The sequence below is a fragment of the Lonchura striata genome, chromosome 7, assembly GCF_046129695.1.
Source record: "Lonchura striata isolate bLonStr1 chromosome 7, bLonStr1.mat, whole genome shotgun sequence".
In the NCBI taxonomy this organism is placed as follows: domain Eukaryota; kingdom Metazoa; phylum Chordata; class Aves; order Passeriformes; family Estrildidae; genus Lonchura; species Lonchura striata.
Window position 1 is genome coordinate 3,328,590 of NC_134609.1, and position 26,694 is coordinate 3,355,283.

Genomic DNA, 26,694 nt, shown 5'->3' on the forward strand with positions numbered 1-26,694 from the left:
GGCTCCAGGCAGACTGGGGATGCTTTGGGGGCCACTCCTTTTGCTTTCCTCAGGACCATCCAATCATCCTACGTTTCTCTTCAGCTCCTGAGGCAATACATACCCATAGCACTTCGGTTGTGAGTGTGCCCAAATTTGGGAAGGCAAACATACAGGATCTATTGTTTTTGCTTTGGGAAGAGCAAAAGGTGTCTGATATTCCTGGAAAGCCTGTGGGTAAGAGCTGAATTTCCGAGAGCAATTAGGGTGCCAGTGAGGATCAGCAGTGATGTCTGTGTTGTGATCAGCTCCTCCCAACAGCAGAAACTTTGCAAAAAAAAAATGGTCCTGAAATATTCTGGAGCGGAGACACCGCTGGTGAGGCAGAGACAGAGGAAGGGCCCTATTCCCAACAGGCTGGCATCAGCACGTGATTATCACTGGCCCCAAAAAGCTGCCAGGCAATGCAGCTGCTGCTGAGCCGATTTCCCTGTGATCTATCCAGGGCAGGGCAATCTGCCCCAGGACCCCCTAGCTTTCAGCTCTCTGTGCCCTCTGTTCCTTACCTGCTGGGGTGCAAAGCTTGTGAAAATACTGTGAGGTCCTCAAGGGGTGTGTGCCACGGCCCAGAAATCAGGAAACCAGATTCAATGACATTCTTTCTTCGGAAAGGAGCCCGGCACAGGGTACTGCCATGTAATTGTGGAAAAGTGAGGCAGCAAAGCAGAGGACCAAGAGCCGTCAGCCAGGGGAACTAAACTGCAGCCAGCAACACCAGATTGTGCATCTCCACTTTTCTTCAGACATTCAAAACCGTTAATTTCCTGCTGCTGGCAGCTGAATTGAAAAACTGGTTTGAGAAGGTGACAAACTCTTTGTCTGCAGCAAGCCAGTGGTACAGCATCCCTTGTCCTCTCGCAGATCACTGGACATTTCACTCAAACACAGAAGCACTCTGGAGTCTCTAATAGGGTGACAAATTCTTCCTGGGTGGAGCTCTGCTTTCCTGCAGACCCCACCAGCCACTGGTGGGGTGCACTGAGCCCTGCAGAGGTGGCCTTGTTTCCCTGCAAATGCTTTGGGTGCTGCCAGCACAGATTACTTTGCTCCGCTGCTTGCCCAGGTGTGGGTGCACTGACCCCCAAGTGACCCCCAACAAACCCACTGGGAAGTGCCCAGCTCAGCCAAGGGAGGATGGGATGCTCTGCCTCAATGCCACTCACAAGCAAGGTTGGTCTGGCTATGAAGAGTTCCAGGGTGCTGATCCTGGGGTCTTCTTCCCAGCCACACTCTGAGGAGAGGGTAAGGCAGCACAACAGGCACCCCAACACTGCAAGAACAGGCAGTGCTGTCTTACATTAACACACAAACTAGGAAGGGCTAAAAAAAGCAAGAAGGTGGTGCTGGAAACCAAGTTGCCTTGGCCATCTCTGCATCTCCTGCAAGGGCCAGCATTCCACATGTCCACATTTCCTCCACCTCTTTCACAGAGGTGCTGCGTTTTCAACATAAAAGGAAGAAAATGCCTCAGCTTGTCAAAAACAAAAGTCGATAGGGGAAAAGGTTTGCTAGAAGGCCCCATCTTCTCCCATAGCTTCACATATGGGAAGTGATCACAGCACCAAGCCTGAGCTCAAGAAGTCTGGACAACACTTGCAGGCACAGGGTGTGACTCCTGGGGCACCCTGCACAGCGCTAGGTGCTGGACTCAAATATCCTGATGGGTCCCTTCCAGCTTGCCATATCCTATGATTCTATGATTCAACAGCACTGCATCCTTTACACATGTCCAGTGGCTGGCTCTCCTCCCCAAGCTGGTATTTCCCAGCACACAGAGGAAGAAATGGTTGGTTTTGAGACTGCAGCATGTATTTGGAAGCCTCATCTAACAGTGCTCTGAAACTGGTCTGTGCTCACCTGGCCACACACCCAGAGCCGGGAGAACGCATGAAGCAGTAGCAGCCTCCAGGATCACTCATGGCCTCAACTCCTGGACAGCCCAGGGATGGGGGAGGGAAACCTCCCTGTCGCATACCTGCCCCAGAACCATGGAGTTAAGCAATGATGTGGAATTAGCAGGTGGTTACTGGGCATTCCTGTCCTGCTGCTGATCTGTACTGGACAAGTGCAGTGCCCAGGCCTGACCTACACACACTGAAATGATTTTCCCACCTATGGAGAGCAGGAGCCAAATAGCATTTGCTGTGCTTATGGGCTCCCAAAGGGGCCCTAGGTTTATGGGGGCTTTTCAGACACACCACAGAGCACAGTAAAAATTAATTTTGCTTGGTGGTTGTTCAGCATCATCAGCAAAATTAGTAGTTAGCATCTGACGCCAAGACTCCAGAACCTTACCATGTTTGAGCTGGGAAGAAGAGGGGGCAATTTTCAGATCCCAGCTCAAGCCTGCAGTACTGGTAGAAAAAAGTTCTACTCTGAGATGCAAATGGAGCAAATCTGGTATTGAAGCCACTGGCTAAGCAGGGAAGTTAACCTCTCAAAAGCTACTCCTATAGTCAGCATGATCACAGCCACACTTTAAAGCAAGTACAGTGCAAAAATAGTGGGGCACTGACTGAAGATCTTGTCTCTCCCTCCTTGAGGAAATTGCAAACTTCCATTTCTTTAATCTAATCATTTGCAGGAGGAGATACTTTCTCTAGAAAAGCCAATATAAGAAGGCTGAAAGGTCGGATGGGATAATATGTAATCCAATGCGATAAGGGCTGTTTACAGAATTATTAATCAAACACAAAAGGGAACAGATAGTAACATTTTTTATTAAATATTACAGTGGATCAAAAAGTACAAAATATCTTTTGCCTGCTATGTGATTGGGAAACTATTGGCACATAATACAGTATCAAAAGCATTAATAAGTACAATTTGGAAAACATACAAAAATTGAGTGTTTATAGTTGGCTCAGCTTTATTTCTGGTAGTGTTTAAACTAATGCAAAGGTTACTCAATAACCTTTTAAATGGGAAACTATATAATATTACTGGGCCATTTTTATATATACAAATCATCACCTTACAGAGCATATAGGCTACATAACTTGAATCACAAAAAGTATACAATATTTACAACAAAAGAAAGTTAAAAAAGTATAAACAGCTAGTAGATTATGCTGCCATTATTAGAACATATTTAAAACTGTGGGGCTGGGGGGAGAGGGGAGGAAGAAGAAGAGAACGAGCGAAATATCAACCACATGTACAGCAAACAGCACTCATGGCAGCACTGCCAATGCCACCTGCCTCACACCAGTGCAGAAGTCCCACTGCTCATCAAAATCAGCACGATTGCAAAACTGGCCCAGATGTGACCTCACTGGTCAGCACAAAGGAAGTGAGCAGGCGGAGGGCGCGAGGGACCCCCGTGGTGGTCTCTGGAGGTGGCAGCCCCATGTCTCCCCAAATGGGGCAGAGCTGCTGCAAGAGGCTGCACAGCACTTGTGCCCTGCTTGAGCTCCAGCTGCTGCCAAGACAACTTCTCTGATGCTAGGACAAACTACTTCCCAGGCTTGAACCCACTGGGCAAGCTCGTCACGCCAGGCCAGCTCACAGCCACAAAAGACCTGCCACAAACTGCTGGCCTGCTCCCACCCTGCGTGGCCAGGGGCACAATCACACTGGGAATCAGGCCCTACTTCACATGTGCTTCACGAAGCCTGGCTCAGAGTGTGGCCAGAAGCTACACACGAGCCGTTTGCTGCTGGGCCTCCTCCTTTGGATCTCACAACCTTTAGCATCCCTAATGCATCCTGGACATAGTGCGTTTGAATTGCAACATTTCTTGGAACTGACTCCTAGTAAATAGATTTATGACTCTATTGCCAATTAGATTCTGCAGTTTCCTTTACAAACCTACCAATAACAATGGTCTGATTGCACAAAGAAAGGCTTGTGCAATTTCATTCAATAATAAGGCCCCTTGAACTCAAACAATGCAAACAAAGCCCCATTTAAGACATTGAGGAGGAAAAAAAAGACTTTTCAGCCGATGAAGAATTCAATAGTCTGTTGAAAGATTTCCAAGATTTCTGTTAAAAGAGTTCTTAAACAAATAATGCACTGCTTCTGTGGGGGTTTATGCCATCATTTCTTTTCCTTAGCCCTAACGTTTTGCCCAGTATGAGCTTCCCCAGCCAGCAGTGGTCAGTCTCCTCAAGGGACAAGCGAGGAGCCTTCTTCCCCACTCCCTGTCCCCTAGACCTGTGCTGCCTCAGCATGGCTCCAAAAAGCCTACCAGCAAACTCCAACAGGACATAACCAAAAGGGACGTTGGACACTTTGCATAAACAAATGCACAACTCCAGAACACACAACTTAACCAAAACAAGGAGAAGCATTTGATTTGCCAAACACACAACAAGCTTCTGTTCGCGTTTGCTGTAGGTTTTTATATTCTCTACTCCCTTTCCCCCATCCTCCTCCCCCCATCCCCAAACCCCTGACTCTCACGTGATTCAGATCTAGTGCAACTTTACTAGAGATGTTCTCCACACTGTGACCTCTGCCTGGATGAGCCTGCGTTTCTGTTTCCTGTATGACTTGTGGAGCAGCAGGATACCCTGCACTGGCACATCAATGTTCCAAGTTCTACTAGTCTGTTTATCAATCAATTAAATATAGTTTTACCACAGGAATATAAAGTATTTAATTGAAGAAGCTGGATTTGTAACAGTAGACGAGTATATTATTCTGGTTTCCACCTTTGGATATTAAGTATGATACATTATATATTGTATTTGGCTTCATATCACGGGAAAATTTAATGACATGCCTAGCATGCAAAGTGTTTCTTAGTAGTTTGTTTTTATCTTTTCATATCAAGTACACTGTCTTTGAACAGTAACTGAGATGGTTTGAATCACAACCAATTTTCACACAGTATAAAGCCTCCAAATGACACTTTGCTTTATCAATGTCTGTGCTCAGCTACGTAGTGGTGATGTCCTGCAAAGTGAGTATACATCCACAGGGAAGCTCTTTCATCAGGAAAATCCAGCCTCTCCATGCCTGGGCTTTCCCCCTGCAAAAGGATGTGCAGGGAGAGGCCGAGATCCCTGTGGGAGCGTGGAAGGACCATCCCGACCACTGCACAGAACCCCCTTACCCATTGTGAGGCACAGAAACAACCTGTAAGCCTCGGATTCAAATCCACACTGGCTCCTCTCACAACTTCTGAAATTCTCACCATTTTCACAAACCACAAATCTGTTTTCTGCACCCCTTTGTCATTCAGCAGCTTGAGCCAGGGAGATTTTGTTTTCTACACCATTTCTCTGTAGGCAGGATGGTTTCACAGCCTAGGTAAGATTAAGTACAACGCTCGACAAATTCACAGACCACGATACAGGAAAGCAAAGCTCGGTGGGAGGGGAGAAGCAGCGTAGGAGCCATTGAAACAACAGGAGGAGAGTGAGAGGTGCTCAGCACCTCACAGGGGTGGGCCGTGGGGAAAGGAACCTTGTTCGCATCCTTGCACCATAACATCACCTACAGTATGTTTAAAACCATTAATCTGAACCAGTTGCTTCAGTTTGTAAACAGTAAAAGTTATGACAAAAACAAAACAAAAACGCTGCTCAAAAGTATAAAGAAACTGGAAAAATTACAAACACGTAATAAAAAAATTAGGACAGCCACAGCCTTTAAAAAAGTTGCAGATAAAATTATACTGTTTAATTTAAAAAAATAAGAACCCAAAACAAAAAAAAAAAAACAAAAACCCAAAAAAACAAACATAAAGAGCACAGAATATACTGGACAAACAAAACTATATAAATTACTGTGACCAAATGTGACACTGGTAGTTTATGAAGTGGATATGTACAGTCAAATGAAACAGTGTTTACCATTCTGTTCTAATAGTGTTAAAATGAAAAAATCTATTGCCGTTTTACTATACATTGCATTGATTGAATCTTTAAAAGTCAGGAAAAGTTACCCATAAAAGCACATCCACTGATTGTACAGATTCTCGGCCCACTTCTCTTTTCCAGGTTCATCTGAAGTCCTTGACTCATTTGCAACAATGCACAGCCTCCGGTCCTTGGCTCAGTGAAAGGCAAACACAGCTCTCACTGGGGTTTCAGTGAGCTCAGGACTGGACCTGCATTTCCACGGCTCCCTTTGAACATCTGCTCTTACCATGTTCAAGTCCTTTTAGAAAACACATACGCAAAATCCAAAAAATTCTTTTCTTTCTGTGTTTTTGTTTCTCTCTCTTTTTTTTTTTTTTTGTGTGGTTTGGTGTTTTTTTTGTTTTGTTGGTTTTTTTTTTTTTTCTTTTGTTTTGGTTTTCTGTTTTGCAAGGGTGGGGATAAGGGGTGAGGGGGCTTATGTGGGAGCCAGAATTAAAGAAGCAGTCCTGTCTCCATCAAACTCCAAGACGCTCCTCTAGGTGGGATACGGCTGCATCCTAGTTGACAAAAATACAGATTGCTAAATCTGCAAGTTATCATCACAGGGGGAGGAATGTCGCTTACTGAACTTTCTCCTCAGACCTTTCTTTGTGAGCGAGGGGGTTTACAGTTTTGTGCTGGGATGTACAGAGGATAGCTGAGAAGGTGGGAATGCAGCTTGAGGGTTTATAGCAGCTAAAGGATAAATGCTGTTATGCAAAAGGTCACCATAGGAACTTCCTACAGGTGTTGCTGCAGCTAAGTGTCTGTACAGTTGCTGGGAGTTTGCAGGGGACGTGAGGAATTGTCTCTGCACCATGAAGGAGTGAAGAGCCAAAGGCTGCATTAGTGGGGATAGCACGGTCTGATTTTTCAAGTACTGCAGGGGATGAGAATACCCGGGTGGGAGGCGACTGTTCAGCCCCGTGCACAGGCTTCCCGGATACAAGCCTGGGAAGATGGGGGCTGACAGGGGAAATTTGTGGCTTTCCAGCATGCTGCCAGAATGGAGGCCATGCACTGACTTGCTACCTTCCCCCTCTTGGTCGGGAACCTTGTCTTTCGCCGGGGTCTCCTTTGGTAAGTGAATAGGAGAGACAGCTCGGATTTTTTTTTCAGAAATAACTTTGTCCAAATCCTCCAGGCTCCGTTTCAGAGGCCGGGCAGCCCCCACATTTTGAGGGCTTGTTCTACGGCTGATGATAGGATGCACCATCCCCTCCATCTTCCTCAGGTTCTCCAGCCTCTGGGCCTGCTGTTTCCCAGACCTGTGGAGCAACTCACTGTGTTTTTTTGGGGCTGTCAGTGCCATAGGGGACACGCGGCAAGCTTTGGGGTTACAGTCTAGGCTCACTGCCTGGCTGCCTCCAGCCTGGAATGGGGAGATCCCTTTGCATTCTTGCTGGGCTGTGGATGAGTGAGGGAGACTGGAGCCTGGAACCTTTGCAGTCTGTTTGTGTATGCTCTTTGGAAGACTCAAATCTGTTGGCTGATCATCTGAAGAAGCCTCCACTGTTGCTTTTTTTTCTTGCTGATGCAAAGACGACCGATAATTTAAATTTAGTTTTTCTTGGTGTTTGTGTTGAGTAAAAGTAGAAATATTTTCAGACTCTCTGAACATGTCCCGGGGGAGGTACTTTGATGTCTGTTCATTATTAAGGTGATGTTCTGTGTGCCTATAAAGGCTGTGCAGATGAGGTGATGAATAGAAATCTGCCAAGAAAGTGGGCACATGGGAGTGCTGCAGTGCCCTTTTCTCACTCATTTTATCTTTGCAGTCCTGAATATCCAACTTCGGTAGGTATGACTCGGCAAGAGAACTGAGGTGATGTTTTGAAAAATCACAGCGCTGAGGATCTGGTTTACTTAGCAGGTCATGTTTAAAAACATTATTAATTGACTTCCTTTCTTCCTTGGTTTTAAAACTCTGTACATGTTGTATGACTGAGGGCCTATTAATTGCTACAGGATCAGAATTAGGGGCATGGGGACCTTGTGATATGCCTGAGGACAGTTCATCTCTGCTGTTGAGTTTCTTTTTGCTGATCAAAGGTGGAGGAGAACCATAAGGATAGTTACACGAGAGCGTGGCCCCGCTGACCTGTGACAGCAGCTTCTTCTTTGCCAGGGGTGACATGATGCCTGGATTACCTTTTGAGTACAGCAGCGGTGTGTAATTGAAAGTGGAGTCATCGTTCATGGACCCGGGCAGCTCCTTTTCCTTAAACATGTCGAAGTTCTGCACCACCAGCACTTTGGGTGTTTGCTTTAGTGCATTGTGGATATCTTCGTTTCCCAGTTGGTCCACTTTCACCGTGCAGTTTGCGATGTAATCGGCCATCCCTGGCAGTTTCTCATCTTCCATGTCGCTCTGAGGGGGCAGATGGACTGGGAAAGCTGTGAAGGGCATTTCTGGAGGTTCACTTTCTAGGCTGTCAGTAAAAGCTTTGTGTAGTCTTTGTTCAGGCTTTGTATCTTCCAGGGCATCTGCTGAGGGGTGTAATCGTTTTGTGACAGTGGCATCCAGCACAGTGTCTTCTTCTGCAGGCACAGATACACTTGAGATAGAGGATGAGTGTTGAACGTCCTCCTTGGCTTTCTCACTGTTGGTGCTGTTTTCTGTCACGTCTGTCTTCTCCAGAGGCAGTGTCCCGGCTGTTTCTGGTAAAAGAGATGGAGGGCCTTGCACAGGTTGTTTCATCTCTGCCACTGTAGGGTGTTCAGGGAAGTTATTCTGGTCCGCTGATTCTTGATCCTTCTCTTGTTCTGATGAAACCTAATGAAATGATTCAATGGACAACAGTAAGAATGCAGTATGTTCTGGCAGCCTGTTTGTAAGGTTATGCACAGTTTTAGAGAAGGACTTGCCAACCACCTTGCTGGCATGTGAAGGCTCTAACATCAGGTACTGGACTCAAACAAAGAGAAGTAACTCCAGGAAATATTAAAAAAATACGCCATCCCTGTCAGAGTCACAATAAAGCATTTCCAAACAGCAGATGGTTGTAACCTGATGAGAGGCACTGGTGGCTTGATCAGATAGCTAAATTCTGAGGTTATATACTCTTTTAAAATTAATTAGGCAAATGCAGAAGAGCAGATTTCAAGACACAAACAATAAGGCTATAAAAATTTCTCCTACCAGCCAACTTCACCCAAGAAAACCACACTATTCCTACGCTTTTCCTTCACTCAAGTCTCTCCAGCATAGCTATCTTAAAATTCAGTCATCACACAGGAGATCATTCACACCCAGTTCTGCATTAAAGTGTGAAAATGATAGAAATGGCATACTAGAAATCCCTATTGTAGGCAGCAAATCACTGCCTCAGCTTAACTAGGACACACATTTTTTTATTAACGGATTAAAATGAAGTTGTCAACATTCAGTAAGTGTGTGTGCCTGCTATTACAAACATGGCTTTTATACGTTCTCGTCAATGGGACCGTGGCTCGTTCTGCTCCCCCATTAATACAGCGTGTGTGCACAATTCACACTATTCATCCCATTATGTAGCCGGCTGAACTGTGACCCACAGAGGTCACCAGAGCATCCCATCTGTGATCCAGCTGACTGACAGCCCTTTTCAAAACTGCTGTCACTCTCCTCTGACATGTCATGGTAGGAGACAGTCATAAAACAGCAGCATTGTGCGACTCCTTTATTATTATTGTTTTCTTTCTTCCTTCATTGTAAAGATAAGACGCACTGAGAAAGTTATCATCTAAATGCTGCTTTATGGTCTGTCGCAGGAGCAGGGAACTGGAGACGGTCCTAACGAATCTAACCCGCTCAGAGATTTATTTCTTCACAGCTGCTTTTAAATATTCCTGTGTCTGTTTGGTTGGCCTATTAGTTACAGTGTCTGTTAGTCATCCTAACTTCTTCTTTTTAAAATTGTAGCTGACTTTTGCAGCCAAATACCATCATTAGGTCCTTTACAAAGTACCATCGCTAGTCTCTTGAGCTTATAAAATTACAGGCAAATACCAGACAGATGAGCAAAGGAAGGAGGAGAAAAAAAAGAGAATCATACTTAATAACTGTACATTCTGCTCTTTGTTTCTGTTAAGCAATACTTTGATTGAAGTTTCAGCTATTGTGAGGAAATGTGCAGTCTAAGGCTAATAGCATTTTGTCTGGTGTCTTGTTACACTGACAATGTCATTGTGATGGCAGGAAAACAGTGAAGAGCACAAAGGCAAATGCAATCCTAATAAATTAAAGTTATATTCTCTCCCTGCATACTTCTAATAGTGCATGAGCTGAACATGCAATTGAGACGACTACACGTTTGTAACTGGATTATGCTTTTCCAGCTCACAGTTTCCAGGCCATATGCAGAAATGGCTTAAGCTGTGGCTTGGTAGGGGACAAGCCTAGACATTTACATGGTGGCTATAAGGCTCTCCCTTAGAGCAATACCCCATCACTGCTGTGCCTGGATGAGGGCCTAGGAATAGGGCTCCATTGACAGGTCATGGCTACAATGCAAGCAACAAGCAACCTTCTGCCTGGCTCCAGCACACCTCGATTTTGCTCCACCCAAAGTAGTTGAACGTCTCCAGCCTGCTACCCCCACTAAGTGCCACATCCTGGTCATGAAGCCTTCCACATGGCAAAGCACAGATGACTTCTGGAGCCTTACACCCAACCAGGGGTGAAACATCCACCCTGCAGCCCCTTCACTGCTTGGGCTTTGTGTGATCACTGACCTGTATGGTGACTGACATGGAGGTCAAGGTCCTTAAAAGCCCACCCTGATCAAACAGGGGCAGGACATGTCTTCCACCCCAGTCACAGTAGAGACATTAATTTTGCTATAAAAGGTATAATTTTACAACAGGGAACTGCCATCATTGTACATTTTTATTGTCTTGTCCAGGCTCCCTACATTTCCGATAAGCGCAGCTTAGGAACTCTTCCTGCAATCCACACAAAAATAACTTCAGTTTAAACAGCAGGAAATTTGAGATAGGGAACAACAAAAGCAAGGAAATGTTGCTGAAGGCTGTTGCTCTGTTGCTGACTTGTTATGCTGGGCATAGCAGCAGTGGTACTGATAGTATGTAATGTGTCCTCCTGATCCAAGACCCTCAATAAATAATCGGGGATGATGGAATGACAAGGGAAGGGAGCACAAGCTTTCACTTCACTTCTCCTTGCTTTGGGCAACTTGTCTTGCAACCTTCCAGTGACTGAAGCACGTTTATGCACACTCTCCTCTTGATGTGGTATTTTTAAAATTTTACCCAAACAGGGCTCTCCCTACTTTAAAATCACAATGTAAGAAAAAAGAAAAAGTCTTTCTGGGGATTGCTTTAAATTAGATATTAATGGTACTGTTATTTAAAAAATAAATTCTTCTTTGGATGGGAGATTAAATTGTTCTTGCAAGCACAACTTAAAGAGGTAGTGAGACACGAAACCCCAAATTTTCTGTTCTCAAAACTGGTGCATGGAGTCTCAGAGGCATCTGTGTTTACAGGACCTGCATTGTTTTTTTAAACAATGAAGAGGAGGATTGTTGATAGCTGACTCAATACAATTTCCAAACAAGTTTAGAAACAGGACTTCTGTACCTGCCAGACACAATGAAGTCAAAGGAGCAGCCATAGTCTGCCGGGCACGTCATGTGTTTCAACATTCTTTAAATACTTACTTTCACTGCAACGCCTTGAAGGCTGCTGTGATCTGGCAGACTGAGACAGGAAAAGCAACATGTTTTGCAGGGGTTGTGTGTGAGGAGCTTCACCACCTCCTTCACATGCGGTGCAAGCAGGGCACAGGAGAGAGTGGGCAGATGTGCAAAGGAAGATGCTTAAATGACACTGGAGCAAAAAACCCCATTGATTTTTCATCACTTAACAACGTTTGAAATTTACTCTTATTTGCAGACAAATGCAAGTTCTACCATCAATCTTATCCCATGCTGTGAACACAAACTCTCTTCTACAGGGCTGTCCTATGCCTGCAAGCAACATGGCTGTATGTGGAAACTGGAAACATGTGAAGCAGTGACACGATAGGAACCTACTGTGTCTGAATAGGAACCTCAGCTGAAAGCCATCTACTGCTCCAGAGAGGGAAGTTGTTCTCAGGGATTAGAAGGCGATCCCCTCAAAATGTGAACTTTCAGTTCAAAAAGAAACTTAGTATAATATAACAAAAATCCTAGGGAGCAATATGTTTTCTCACAGTCATGCATACATCTGTGAGCACAGAAAGGCTGATCCAGAGGCTACTATTATAAAAATCAGCTGTGTCCAACAGTTACCACAGTATTATCAACAATATTAGAGGTTCCCGCACCCTTTACTTAGATTAGGAAATAACTGTGGTAGTTGTGTGGTTTCCCTTTGGCAGCTGCTGATCTGTTAATGGTGACCGCTGTATAATACAATGAGCAGAACTGGTACTAGTCAGATCCAGAGCTTGGTCCTCTGCCATCCCTGCTGTGCAATATGGAGCAAATTGGCTGCCATTCACAGCCCAGCAAAATCCCAGCACAGATAGTATCACAACAGCTGAATTTCCATTGCTGAGCAAACTAAAAGGCCAACTGGTTGGAATTCTCCAGTTTAAATTATATATTTTATCACTGGATTTCATGTGATTAAAACTGTGCATTTTTAATTGAAAAAATGAAAAGCAGGGAAGCAACAGACCTCAGATGCATCTTGGGGTTTCTGTGAATTATCTTTTTCCTTCTTGCTCTTTTGGTTTTCATTTTTGATGCGTTTTGTTGCAGACACTTTTGTTTTTGCTTCACTCTCCTGGGAACTGTTATCCTGTTTTCGAGGTTTCACTGGAGGCAGTGGCTTATCTTCCTCTCCTTTAATAAATCTTTCATATGGCAGGATTAATCTAGGGGATTAAGGAACAAATAATTGATCAGGTTTTGCTGTTCTAGCAAAGAAAAAAAACGTATCTACTGTGAGCAGTTTACTTAATAAATCCATTTTCTTCCGTGCCATAAAAGCAACAGTTTAAACTCTACATCTATAAATCCAAGTATAAGAAATCAATTTATTTGGCAAGATTATAACGTGGAATAAATTCAGTGGAGTTAAGAGTTCATGTGGATTAGCTGTCAGTAACTTCACAGTGGTTTGTGTGGCTATGCCAATTTGTACCAGATGAGAATATCAGCCATTACATTTTAGACTGATTTAAAAAAAAAAAAAAAAAAAAAAAAAAAAAAAAAAAAAATCCACCATTTATTTTTATTTTCACTCCCCGACTTTAACAGCATGCAGCAAGCCCCAGGAAAACACCTACAAAGCCATAGCCAACTTGGTAACAGCTACACCATTTCCAGGCTGCTGGTTCCCTTGACTGCAAGGGCGAGTGCCAGGAACGTGGCAGGAGCCAGGAGAGCTGGGCTGCAGAAACCCCGCGAGGTGGGCACAGCACCCGCCCGGCCATCACCAGCACCAGCCCAGCCTCATCTGTGCAAGGCACCCATGCAGCAACAGTCACCAGAGCCTTTTTAAGAAAGAAGGGGAGAGGACAAGAGTTAAATATGAAGGAATTCTTCACTGTGGAGCTGTCTGCCACAAAGTGCACAAAATTGCTTTAAAAACACAAGGAAGAAACACAAACAAAAATATCCTCCCCTGAAAGCATCAAACAAACTGAGTTTTTAATCTCTCTGTTTTCCATTTGCAATTCTTGATCTGAAAGGAAAAATAACTGATATAATTAAAAGGGATGGATTGCATTACAATCTCAGTTTCAACTTCAGTGATTAAAGTTTTTATAATGCATTTTAGTATGATTAATGACTCACTGTGGGATTAATATAAGACTCAGACTTTAAAAATATGAACATTAATACAGCAAACATAATCTGTTAAAAAAAAAAAAAAAAGACAAGTTGACTCTGTGAAGAAAATGTACTTTGCTTATAAACAACATAGATCTACTCAAATACCAGGAATCCTTAATTATCTTTAATCTAAGACTCCAAGGCAGAAACCTCTTTGGTTCAGATATTCGTTTGTTATCCTAGAATCAGTTTCTAAGCATGCAATTTTGATTTACATACTTATATGTTCAAACACAGTTTGGGCTTAAGAGAGCAGAATTAGATTGCTCGTGATCATAATATTTTACATTTTAATAAAATACAACATAAATTATGTTAAAATATAAACCTAATTTATGCTATATTAGAAACAAAATTCATTAACTGAGCATGCTCTGACATGGTATGTGCAAAGAGGCGTGAATAATACTTTCTAGCCCTGAATTTGGCAGGACTCCAGTAATGAAGCTAAGCAGAGCCCACAGGGAATATTCATCTTCAGATCCCATTACAAACTGAGTTTAAACATGTTACAGCTGCTAAAACTGGAAACTGCTCCCTCTATGCAAACTTAGCAAAATAATACATAGTTGCCAAATACCTGCTTCCCACTGTAATATTACAGGTAATGTTTATATAAAAAAAAGCATAACTAAGCAGAAGAAGAAAAAAATAATCCTGTTCATACTTGAGGCTGCTACATTTCATTTGCAAAGCACAAATATTGGTGAAAACACCAAATTCCTCCCTGCGCTGCACAAGGCACTTTGGACTTCACTTAACAGGCAAGGTTGGGTTTCGCACAGGGCAGTGCTGAGGCTGCTCTGCCATGTGTTAAGTATTTAAAGTCGCTTTTAATAAAAACACATTTTATTACAGTAATTGTTAGCACTGCAAAAGGAGTGTTTGACTTTGTTTTGTTTCCATGGGAACGCATCGCCCATTAAAAACCTACATATTCCATCCGTAAAGGTTTCAGATGCTGTCCGGTGCCTCAAGGGGGACAGAGATGCTCCCAGCCCCAGGAACCAGCCTTTCCCTGGAAGATGCCGAGGGATTAACCCAGTGGCTATGGCCAGACCAGGAGCAAGGCCCAGGCCAACATGATTAATCACTGCTCGCGTGCTCTCCGCTGAGCCGTGCAGGGTAACGCGGGACCCAAACTCCTCCTCCTGCCTCTGCACCTCACCAGAACTCATTAGCTTGGGTGCTAATTAGTAACTGTGGCTTAAATTTCCTTTTCTGATCTTAAGGGTTCATGTGGGAGTACAAGGTTTTCATTTTAGTTATTTTTTCACTGAGCTCAGCAGTTGGCAGGCCGACAGCAGTAAAAATACATTTCACATAGCCGGTCAGTGGCCTGGAGCCAGTGGCAGGAAATCTGGAATTAAATGTTTCGTGTATCGGGGAGGCGGCATGACTAAGGTAAAACTGAGTCAAAACACAAGGATGGCTTGTTCTAGGATTTTCCCCTCCTCATTTCAAAGGAGTGCTGACCGAGGTGGCTTTTGGGGGCGGCTGGCGAGGAGCCGGGCAGGAACGCGGGCTGCGAGACCCCAGGGAGCAGCACCGAGCCCAGCAACACCAGCAATTGCCTCTTCACGTAGAGATTTCCGTCGGTTGCAATTTTCACTGAATGTTTTTTCAGTTATCCTGTCATGGTACAACACAATTACCCACAGGATATGATCTTATCATTTGATTATTAGAAGTTTTTATAGCGCAGGAGTAATAAAGCTAATACAGCTCTCTCAACATGTAAGCAGCCGGCTCTCATGCCATGAAAGCAGCCGGCTTAGCCAATTTAAGGTCAATATTGCCCAACACCGGAAGAATGCGATCTGCTGTTAGCCAAATAGTTTAGCAGAATGTGACATGTCTGAAACCAGCACAAGATATTTTTTTCTTGGTCAAATATTTGCAGTGCAGGTAAGATTTAATCAATCTTTGCGCAAGGAGAGGTAAAGACAACGTCCAAAAAAACTGGATCCAGATACCTCAAATGTATCGTATGTTGGAAACAACAATCATGTTTTCAAGTCTCTTTGAACTGTGGCTGTACTTCCCAACAGGGGAGGAAATATAAAAGTATTCATAAAAAAAGGAAAAGAGGGGGAATATTTTGTGGTCTAAAGAATATTTACTTGTAAAGCCTGTGAGAAGACCAAATAAAAGGGTCTTTATCATGATCAAGATTCCAATATTAACATTAATAAAATGTATTATTTATAAGTCAATTAACATGAATAGAATATGTAAGCACTAGTGTATTAAAAAAATCTTTCCACAGGCAGCAGATTTTTAGCAGCATGAGGTTTTTTTTTTTTTCCTGGAATAATACAAGAATAACATTTTCCAGCCAAGAGCAGAAACAGTAGGGGAGTCTTTGCTATCACAGGGCTTCTTATTAAATTCAGTCACTGTGAAAAGCCAGTTTTTTTCCTTTTTTTCTTTTTATTTTTTTTTAAATAAAGACAACTTAAAATCAATACAAGTTAGATTAACAAATCAGTACTATACTAATCCTGATTTATTACAATCGTCAATATTAAGTTTAATCACGTATAAACTGCTATTAAAAAAAGATTTTCTTTTAGTAAGTCCTGAATTAAATAATGGTGCAGTGTACCGAGTTTTTAGATCTGCATCATCTGATATTATGAAAAATTCAATGTACTTCTCTGCAGCAGATGTCAGAGGTCAGCAAATCTATTACAGTAATGTAAGTAAGCTGGCTTTCTGCCAACCTTTTTTTAAAAAACACTGAAGCAGATAATTTTATATTTACAAATTCTAAAATCCTCCAGGGACTAAATCTCTTTCCCAACAAAAAGCAGAAACTTCACATTAGAGAAATGTATTTCACAGTATATCAAACATGTCTTCATCATTAGCATTTCATAAAAAGAAAAAAAAAGCCCTTAATCCTTATTAGTCAACATTTTTTTTCCCCGCTACAGGACTAACAGTACAAGTTCTCATCTGAGCCAGTAACCACTATATGTATTGATTATGCAGAATGAATGACTTTTTTGGCCTGACTCTGCTTCACAGGACACATGAGAGCACATCTATTTATAGGCATGATAAAAAAAATAGTTACAATAATGCAAAGGATCTGACCAGCCCAGAAAGAGGAAGGAAATGAAATGTTAAGGCTGCCAGTTTCCTCTTTAATTCTCCCTACTGTGTATGGATATGACAGAGCTCTGGGCTGGGGAGGAACCATATGCCCAGGACACACAGGGTGATGGAGGAAAGGAGGCAACTCAGCACAACCCCTACAGTATTTTTTCTGTATCGCTGTTCCAGTGTTTATTTTTGTTTTCTTTCTGGCAGAATAAAATATTTCAGCATGTCTCCCATTGACATCATTGTACTTTCTCCAGGGATCCAAGCCCAACACAAAATAGGATGCATTGGAGCCTCTCAGCCATAAGAATAATCTTGGAAGGCCTTAAAATACCAAAGTCCACTCCTTGGGACATGATGCCCCATTCGCATGCTTGGCCAGGTTAAGGAGGCTAATTGCAACAGAAATGGAAAATTATTTAAATTTGCTCCACCAAACGAATACAGCAACCAGTTAACCTGTGGAACTCACTGCCAATGGATATCTTGGGGCCAAGGGATTAGTGAGATTATGCAAGGATTAGATGCTAATGTAAATCATGAGAACATTAAGCTGTTAGAGCTTCAAAAATGCTGAAAAGGGACAGGCAATAGGTCTCTTTAGTGGTAGGAATTTGGAAAACGCTTTCCTCCTGAGCACATAAGGCCATAGTGGCTCCAACTGCTTCCTCTGAAGGCACTACCAGAGCTCAGGGGCAAGACAATCAGTTTTTTCAGTCCAAGGGGGCACCCATCTGCTCCAGGATGTCCTTGCTGCAGCCGGGCAGAGCTGCCTGCAGCCCCTGCAGCCAGAGGGTCTGAGTGCAGGGCTGGGACAACCCCTCTGGTGAAAATGGGCCCCTATCAGTAACCTCGGCGAGAGAAACCTGATTCTTTTCCCCCAGAAAGTCAGTGGTAAAACACTCAGCTGTTTTAAAGGACCAGCAGGAATGTTGAGCTCTGATCCCAAGAGAAGTCTTGTCTTTTTTACGTTGTTGCTTTTCAAAAGGACAAATCTTAGAGCACTGGTCCAGTGTAGGCAAGGGAAACAACAAGGGAAACCTTCAACAACGATCGGTTGGTGGGGATAGCCAGGAGAAGGAGGCAGCTCTCTGGGGCACCAGAATCACATTCCCAGCAAAGAGGGGAGAGGAATAACCCAAAATGTTAAGGTCTCAGCTTGTTTTCCAAAATGGGAATATAAAATACATTGAGGAAATGAAGCAGCGTGTTGCTGAAGTCTGATTTCCCTGGATTGCATTGTACAATGCAGGGGTTATGAAAGCAAGCCTCACGTGCTTTTGTGCAGAACACAATAGCAATGGCTTTATTTGCATTTGTCTGAAGTACAAAACTGGCACGTATTATATCAGCAAAGACAAAATACGCTGGAGTTCAATTTTCTTTCCAAAGAACTTTCTTTCCTTAAAGAAATGGCTCTTTCATCCTTTCAACAACAACTTTCCTCACAGCCCACAGGGAGTGCTGGTGGGTAATGAGAATGGCTTACTGCTGAAAGGTGGGAACAGTGCTGCTCTAAGAGAATTCAAAGACACTTCGTTTTAAGTAAACTGGAAATTAGTGACATTACAAACACAGCTGTTGATTTAACTGCACAGCCCAGCAAGGCAAGCTCAGGCACTCCTGATCCTAGGGCTCTGCAGGGGGAGATGAACAAATCCAGTCTTCTGCCTCTGGCACAGATTTACTGCACGGAGAAGAGTCAAAGGAAGGGTAGTGAGCACAAAGCAACTTCCCCAGATCACTCTACCAAAACCACTACAAGACTCTGTTTTGGCCATAGTCACCATTTCTGCATCTAAAGGTAGACACACATTTTGGTAGGTCCCTCCTTGGTCCCTATGCTCAGAACAAGCTTACAGATGTGCCTGTGGGGTGTAGGACTTCTGGCAGGACTCCAAAATCCTGCTCACCCTCCCTGGGAGCTCTGAACTGCATCTACACTGCAGAAAGCTGAACAAACCATGGGCATTCTCCTTCTTATTAACAAAATCCTAAAGTACAAGGTGGTGATTCCCAGCATCACTGGGCAGTCTGAGGGAGAAGATTTTACTTGGTGCTTACTCATTGGTGCTGCTCCTACAAAAGAGAATGGCACACCTCTCACTCTCACTCACACTCTCCTGGGGCTACTCGGCTCCCAGCAAGGAAAAGTCCTCTTGTGTTGAGTCTGTCTCTACTCCTGGATGTCAAGGAATGAGTTTGCCATGTGTGACACTGTCTCCAAGCACTGAGCTGGACTGCTGGCACCCCAAAGCTCTGGGCACTGCAGGGCCCCAGCATCCAGTAAGCGCCAAGGCACACGTGCATGGCGGGCACTCTGCTTGGGTGACAATGCACCCAGCAGCACTGGGCAGCACACAGCACGCCCCAATTCTGCTGGGATGAACTCCTGGGTGAAAGGAAGGATGTAGGTGCGAAAACAATTCCCCACCAGGAGAGATCTTCTGCTTGCAGGCACTTAAGGGCACTGCCGGACTGTCCAGCACTTTGCACTCAAGGACTCCTGCTGACTCTAGCACTGGCCAGTAATTGCTGAGACTGAAACCCCAGAAATAAAAAAAAAAAAAAAAAAAAAAAAAAAAAAAAAAAAAAAAAAAAAATATGCATGTTCTCAGATGTTTTAAAAGGACAGCTAGAGATTTGTCTTTATGGTAAACAATTACATTTCTCTGTCATCTGATACTTTTTAAATTTTGGGGAGGGGGGAAGCTTTCTAAATTTTCAATAGTTCCTTTGTTAAAGCATCTGTTACTCACATAATTGAAAAGATGTTTGTTCAGTGGTATGCTTGAGAGTACAGTTATTTAATCTTAATGATAAAGCCCTGAGGGCAGAAAATCATATGTAGAAACCTCTTGTTATTTATCAAAAAGAGAAAAAAAACCCCATACCAAAAACCTAGGAAAATAAAGAGAGAACTGAGACACCTCGTCTATCTTCAGGCTTAAATTTGTGCTTGATGGAAAACTATGGAGACAATTTGCAACTTGCGAAGTTTTCTGGGAGTCTGGGACCAGCTGAAGTGTGAGGGGGGCAGGGAAGTGGGGTGAAGACAAAAATAAAACAAGGGGAGAAAACTGTTGCTTGACAAGTTTTTTTTGAGTCAAACAAAGAGCTAGTTGTAGTTTACAGCATGACATAACATTTGATTAATTTTTGCCTGGGGATGTTTTCACACTTAACAGTGTAAATCAAAACCTTCTATTAATTACAATGTGTATAAAAAGATAACCATAAGCAATTTCATGCAGATGCTATACTAGCCCCCTACTTTTTGTTCCCTCTAACGACTGGTTGTTATTTCCTGCAAAATTCCACTGAAATGCTTACATGTTATGAAAGTTATCCAAACGCTTTGGAAAACCAAACAGCATTTGCATGGAACACAGGGCTCTCCTGCATATTGAATTACTGCATAATATCCTCAGGGTAGACAGACTTTATGGCTGTTAAAGGGAAACTGTGTAAGGGACCTATTTTGACCTGCCTTGTGTTTGTGATCATATATAATTTTTATGTGAGAGATTTAGAAAGAAAAATGGCAGTATGGGCTCTGAACTGTACAAGGCACTGCATCTCCTGAAGTTTAATCCCCTGGTAGATGGGCAGAGTTCTCTGCAAGTGCCCAGGGGCTACACTCACAGCCAGAATAAAACCCTCTGCAGGTCAGTGTCCAAAGTGTGGGCACAGCCACCTGCTGCCCCATTGTGAAGAAATACAACCCGTCTCACCTATCTGCTCCTCCTCAAGTTCCACGTGGCTGTGTCTCTGCAGAACACTTTCCCACTCAGCTGCCTTTATTTAGTGAGAACACAAGGCCTAATAAACCCCTCTCCCGCTGTGTCTGCCCACGACAGACTGGTTTAGGAAATGCTAGTAACTTGTGAGGGCCAGCACAAGAGACATGCTGCTGAAGAGCAGGACTTGGGCCATGGAGCTCTCTGGGTCCATCCTTGCTGGAGGTCCCAAGGGAGCCCAGCCTCTTGCAGCACCCAATGAGGTCAGGAAACTCAGGTCTATGGTACCATCCAGCTACCTCCCATGACACCTCCCAACAGCGACATGTCTGTCCATCAGAGAAGGCAAGGAGAGCTACTGCATGCCATTGCACAGCACAGTTCCCCAGCCCATGTGTGTTTGTGCACAGCTTGTGCACAGGACTTGCTCTGGAGGAAACCAAGATGAATCACAGCCAGACTTGGAGACAGAAAAAGGCCACAACAGGTAATTATTAGTATTTCTGTTTTGTTAAATGTATTTTATTTGGAACTTTTCATACCTTGCAAACTAGCAGGCTGGGTTTTTTGGTTTTTTTTTGGTTTTTTTTTTTTTTTTTTTTTGTGGGGGGGGGGGAAGAGGGGAGCAGTGGTGTAGTATTTCCAAAAAACCCTCAACAACAACGTCATCAGCACTGCAGAAACGCAGCCTACTGCTCATGCCGGAAGGTTAAAGCTGCTGATCAGTGTTTTGTGTAAAAGCGAAAAGAAACCTCAGACCCTGCATGTGAAAACCACATCTGCATTATTAGGGGAAGACAGCATGGGGCAGAGTGCTTCGCAGAAAAGCAGCCGTTTCTGAGGGTTTCTCGATAAGCGAGAGAGATGCGGGGTACTGACAAGGGCTGTAAGAGTTTCAAGGGAACGCTGTAGGCTGAATCAGCTCATACCCACCACACACACCTCTGGCTTTCTGTGATCGTGAAAGATCATTAGAGGAACATTAATGAAGAAAGTAACGACCAAAACAACAACACCTTATAAGCTCTGTATGGTTCAAGTTGTGCACAGAGCAACAGTCCCATGATGGGAAAACATTAATGCTTTTTATATTGGTAATCATCTGTAATATGAGCAATTAAGTATAGTACTAATGGACTATAGCCAAGAGCCTGGTACTAATATTAAAAACTGACAGAGATGAATAGGTTTGGAAGGAAAACTAGGCTGACAAAGACATTTTTATGAAGTGCTTGGGCCTATTTGGAATAACCCAATCAGAGGCAGGTCCAGACCAGCCATGCCTACAGTGACAATAACGCATTCATTGGCATTACATGATGCCTGCTATGCTTTAAATAAAAGCACCCATTGCTTCTACTCAGAAACCTGCACTTTCATTATTATACTCATTAATAAAACAGAAATTGTCTAACTAATATATAATATAACACTTACTGAAACATGGGCAGCCTTGCCTTATTTTAAAATGAAAACAGTTACTGGAAACACAAACTGTATTAATGATAAATGAATCAGCTGAAAATGCACACAAAACCTTTCTCTCTCTTTCACCAGAGAAACAAAGAAAACACCGCCCCAACAGAAGCACTCTACCTAGCTATAGCACACCAGCAGCTACCAGCACAAACTCTGCTCCAAACAGCAGGGCACAGAGCAACACATTCCCCAAAACCTTTAAATCTGGCTTTATTCCAGGTTTTGCCATCCACTATACCATGAATCTGCAGCCACACGGTAGCTTTGCAGGGGCTATAAACACCTTTAGAGAAAACTGTATTTCTTCATTGGATTTGGTAGACAGAGAGACAATTTTGCTCTCTCTAGTGCTTGTATTTTGTGTTTGGGTTTTGTTAGTTGGTTGGTTGTTGTTAATGGGGTTTTTTTTCCCTCTCTCTTTTTTCAGCCTTTGAAAGGTGTGTAAAACTCCACCTTGCAACGGGGAACAGGAGAGGGCAGGAAGGAGGGATGGCAATGTCTGAACTGGGACATATGTACCATTCCACTCCACAGCATCCTAAGGATATCACTGAAAGGTGGCTGCTACCTGAACAGCCTTGATATGTTACAGCTGATGCAAACAGTCAGTAGCTCCTCTTGGGAGAGAGCTAGTTAACACAATATGGATGCTCTTGAGATCCAGTTGTAGAGATGGGAACTGCCTATTCTGCCTCCAGTAAGCAAACAAGAGCCAGTGGGATTCAGACAAGAAAATTCAGGAGATTTACTCAGCATTTGCTTTCCAGATAATTAAATTTCCAGTTTAGCTGTACAGTTTCAAGTTTGAAAATATGTGTCCTGAATCATGAGCATGTGTATTCCTGCACCACAGTTCTAGTTTTAGATTAAATGTCATCTGAGCACTTTGCCTATAAATGAGCATTACATTTAGAGGTGCTGTAGTTAGAATTACCAGCTGAAACAAACCATGACAATTTCATTTACTTTTTTTTCGAGTCTGAGGCTTCATACAGCTTTCCTGTAGTAGAAAAGAGCATCTAATACTAGAAAAGTAGAGACTAGATGAGTTACTGAAGTTTTTTTGTATACGGGTTTTGGTTTTTCAGACCAGATTTAGGGAAGAACGTTTTAGGTAAACTCAGGGCTAACTTAAAAGTCCTGCAAGATTTTTTCTCCAAATGCCATCTTTTGATAGCCTGCCAGGGATGTGGAAAATTAGGTGCTGCCTCATATCAGACCTTATACAGAACTACATGATAGACTGGCATCCATGAACTCAGATTTGAGTTCTTCAGTGTATTAAAACCAATCTAACCATAGACTAGATGACACTTTTCTCAGACCAGGTCAAGTCAAGCAGAACTACTTTTGGGTAGCCTTGAAAGGTTTTTCAATCTGGAAGACATCAGGACTGTTCAGGTTTTCCAGACAGCACAATGGGTTTGTGGCACTTCAGAGCATACCCAAGTAACTGCTGAGTCAGTCACACACGAGTCTCTATGCATGGGAGTGCAAGGCAAGGCTTTTACATATAAAAAAAACAACAAAACCATTAGCATTGAACATTGTCAGGAAAGCAGAAGAGAGAGACAGGGGTTCATGGAGTATTTGTGAATGGCTCATTTAGTTTTCCACAACTACTAGAGATGCGCTCTCTCAGTGACTTTAGGGTTTCAGCAAGGCTCCTTCTGCAACCCAAACCCACAGAGACCCAACGCTTATGGTGTGCCTGGGTCTCCTCTGTCAAATAACATCCCCCACAGAACATCTGGCAAGGGAAAAGCCACACTGCCAGTTGGAAACTCATCAGCTGGCTTGGGTGCAAGAGGAAGCTCTGAGACTCTCAGGGCTATAATGATGGGGGTGGAAGAGCTGAATACCCACAATCTGATGAGTCAATAAAACAATCTATAACATTTGTCTGCAACATGAAGGCAGGGAAAAGCCCCATCTGACATGCACAGCAACTCACTCACTTCACTCTGCTGCTTGGCTCAATCTCCAGAAAGCTTCTAACATTTCTAATGGCATTCATTACATGCAACTCCTCTGTGCACCCAAGCCATTCTGCTGGAGATGTCCCCTGTAAATGAGCATGATCAAATCCCCCACCCTCCATGAGGATGGCAGTATGTCTCTTTGAGAAGCTGACACATTGGGCACTAAGATAAGGAGAGAAACTGCCCACTGAACACAGCTCTGCCATGCCACCTCCTGCACAAGCAAGTACAATCTCTTCCTGAGCCCAGCAAAGTGACTGAATTTTACTTATCTGAGCTGAAAATTGCCGAGCTTTTATTCACATTTGCTTGACTAAGGAAAAAAAAAAAAAACAAACAAAAAAAAACACCAGAAAAAAAAACAGAAGGAAAAAAAAGAAAAAGCCCCAACAGTTGTTTCTAAAAACCAAATCAAAACAACATTCCAGCTCCAGTATTTTATTCAATGTGTGCTGGCTTCACAAGCCCTGGAAGTTATTATCTACATGGGAAGAATAAGAATTCAACAGTTCTGACCAACAACAATGGCTGCAGAGAAAGAGTGTTTGGCAGCAGCTCGCAGGCAGGGAGGAGGGAAGGAATGCCATGAAGAAGAGGAATGCAATGCTCGGCATGACCTACAACACTAACGGCACCCTGCATTATGGATCAGCCCATTATTTTGATCAAAACCACAATCTGCTTAATTGGTATTCCTAAAAAATGATAGAAGACGAGAGTTTGCATCAATTAGCTGCTGTTTCTTATTTTTCCTTGAGTATTTTTTCCTCAATTTTTCAGCTTCTTTAACTGAAAAGCTGTTGCAAAAATTAAGATCTATACCAAAGGAAAATCAGATGCTTTTTTTATTTACTTAGTCCCTGGAGATAGACACTCTGGTTTAAATCACAATGGATTATCTGACTAAACTGTTGGGGAACTGTTTACTAAATCTTTAATAAGACTCTCTCTTTTTCTCTAATTCCTTATAAAATACTTTGAAGGCTTTCCAAATTAATTTTTTCCTTATTAAACAAGCATTTCAGATTTGTTCTCTTACCTTTCATAATGTCTGCGAGTACATGTAGCAGCACTTGTGCTTCCAGGGTTACCACCTAATTCATCATAAATATGTTTCCATTGTCGACGGGCTGTTATCTGTAAAAATGGCAATGGAAAATTTAATCTTGCATCTTTACAGATTCTACAGCATTTGACTTCACAACAACAAATGCACATATGACACTTACAGAACAGCATGTACTACGAGCACTATAAAAGCCCCTAAAGAATATATAGAGTACACAGAGCTTTGGTGTATTTTTTTTTTGGTAAGTTAACACTATGTCTATTTTCTTTCTCTCTAAAATGGAGTGATCTGACTGATTCATTATCCAGTCACAAAAGATACAGACTCACAAAAGAATCTCAATCAATATAGGGTCATTAACTATCAAAAGTTATGCAGACAAATCCCACAGCAAATTATGAAAATGAAGCTCAAACCATACTCAGCACAAATAAAGATTACATAGTTATTTTAACTGAATTAGAGAAAATAAATCTGCTGCAAAACCCAAATCCACCACAGAATTCTGTAAATCCACAAAACCATAGTCCGTAACTATATATGTTACAGGCTGTTTATTTTTATCTATTTATATCTATAAAATGTACAGATCAAATAGTACTGAAATCTTAACGTACTGCAATGTTAATATTTGAGCTGTGTACATTATTCGACCATGCTTATGAAAATAAACATCTTGTAAGATATTGAGTTGCATACCATGGTTCTGGGTTTTTTTTTTTTTTTTTGGTACAGAAATTAGGATTATACAGAATAACAGATGGAAGACCTGGCAAAAGGATTGTTTCTGAATACCACTTCATTATTTTATATATTCTTCTATATTTAAAACAGGAAGATAAACAGGACTAGGACAAGCACAACAGATCACCCTTGTTTGCCTGCAGCTCATAAAGATGGCTGGTAGAAAACTGGTGGGGGCAATTTGGGGAGAATTTTGTCATTTGCTGTGGAATGCTGTGGAATTTAATATATTCAGCCCTGGAGGCTGCTTTGGAGTTACCCACAGAGCAGTCAATGGCGTTTACTGAGGAGCTAAAGGCAGCAATCAGAAGAGAACAAATATTACAACTTGCAATCTGAGGCCTGTAATTTAAATCTAAACAAGAGGAGATAGCTACCATCATTAAACATTACAGGGTAAGAGGTGTTTCTGTTTCTCTCAATATAAAGGGAAAATCCTTCCCTTGCAGAAATTATTCTCCAAAGCCAAAAGCATGGCTGGAGTCTTATCACTTGATAATGTCACAATTTCTTCAAATTTATTGTTTGCAGAGTTCTCCAGAAAACAGCAGTAGCTTTAACTCACTATTACACTTGACCATAGTTCGCACCTACAGATACTTTGGAAAGAAAAAAAAAAAAAGGGTGTTCTATCTTAAACCTTATATAAAGCTAAATGAACTGACTTCATTCACTAATTTTATTTTTTGTCTTTTATAATAAGCCCACAGACTATGAGCACAAGGATTCAAGCAATTCAAGGATAAATTATGCATAAGCAAATTATTTAAATAAAAATCAAACACTTATCTGATGATAAGGTTCCTACTAAGTCTCTTTTGTTTCAGTTCTTATGCTGTCTCTTCC

General features: G+C 42.6%; 1 protein-coding gene across 5 annotated transcripts in view; it reads right to left on the reverse strand.

Annotated features, from left to right (window-relative positions):
• Window positions 1–2,740: 2,740 nt before the first annotated feature.
• The window catches only part of ARID5B (AT-rich interaction domain 5B), a 117,653-nt gene continuing 93,699 nt past the window's right edge, over window positions 2,741–26,694 (reverse strand). For all 5 annotated transcript variants that reach the window (XM_021535394.3, XM_021535382.3, XM_077784519.1 and 2 more), the window contains 3 exons: window positions 25,075–25,172; window positions 12,561–12,759; window positions 2,741–8,667 (listed from right to left, as the gene is read on the reverse strand). In XM_021535394.3, the coding sequence (XP_021391069.2) occupies window positions 6,517–8,667; window positions 12,561–12,759; window positions 25,075–25,172 (2,448 nt within the window). In that variant the 3' untranslated portion in view covers window positions 2,741–6,516. The remainder of the gene's footprint in view (window positions 8,668–12,560; window positions 12,760–25,074; window positions 25,173–26,694) is intronic.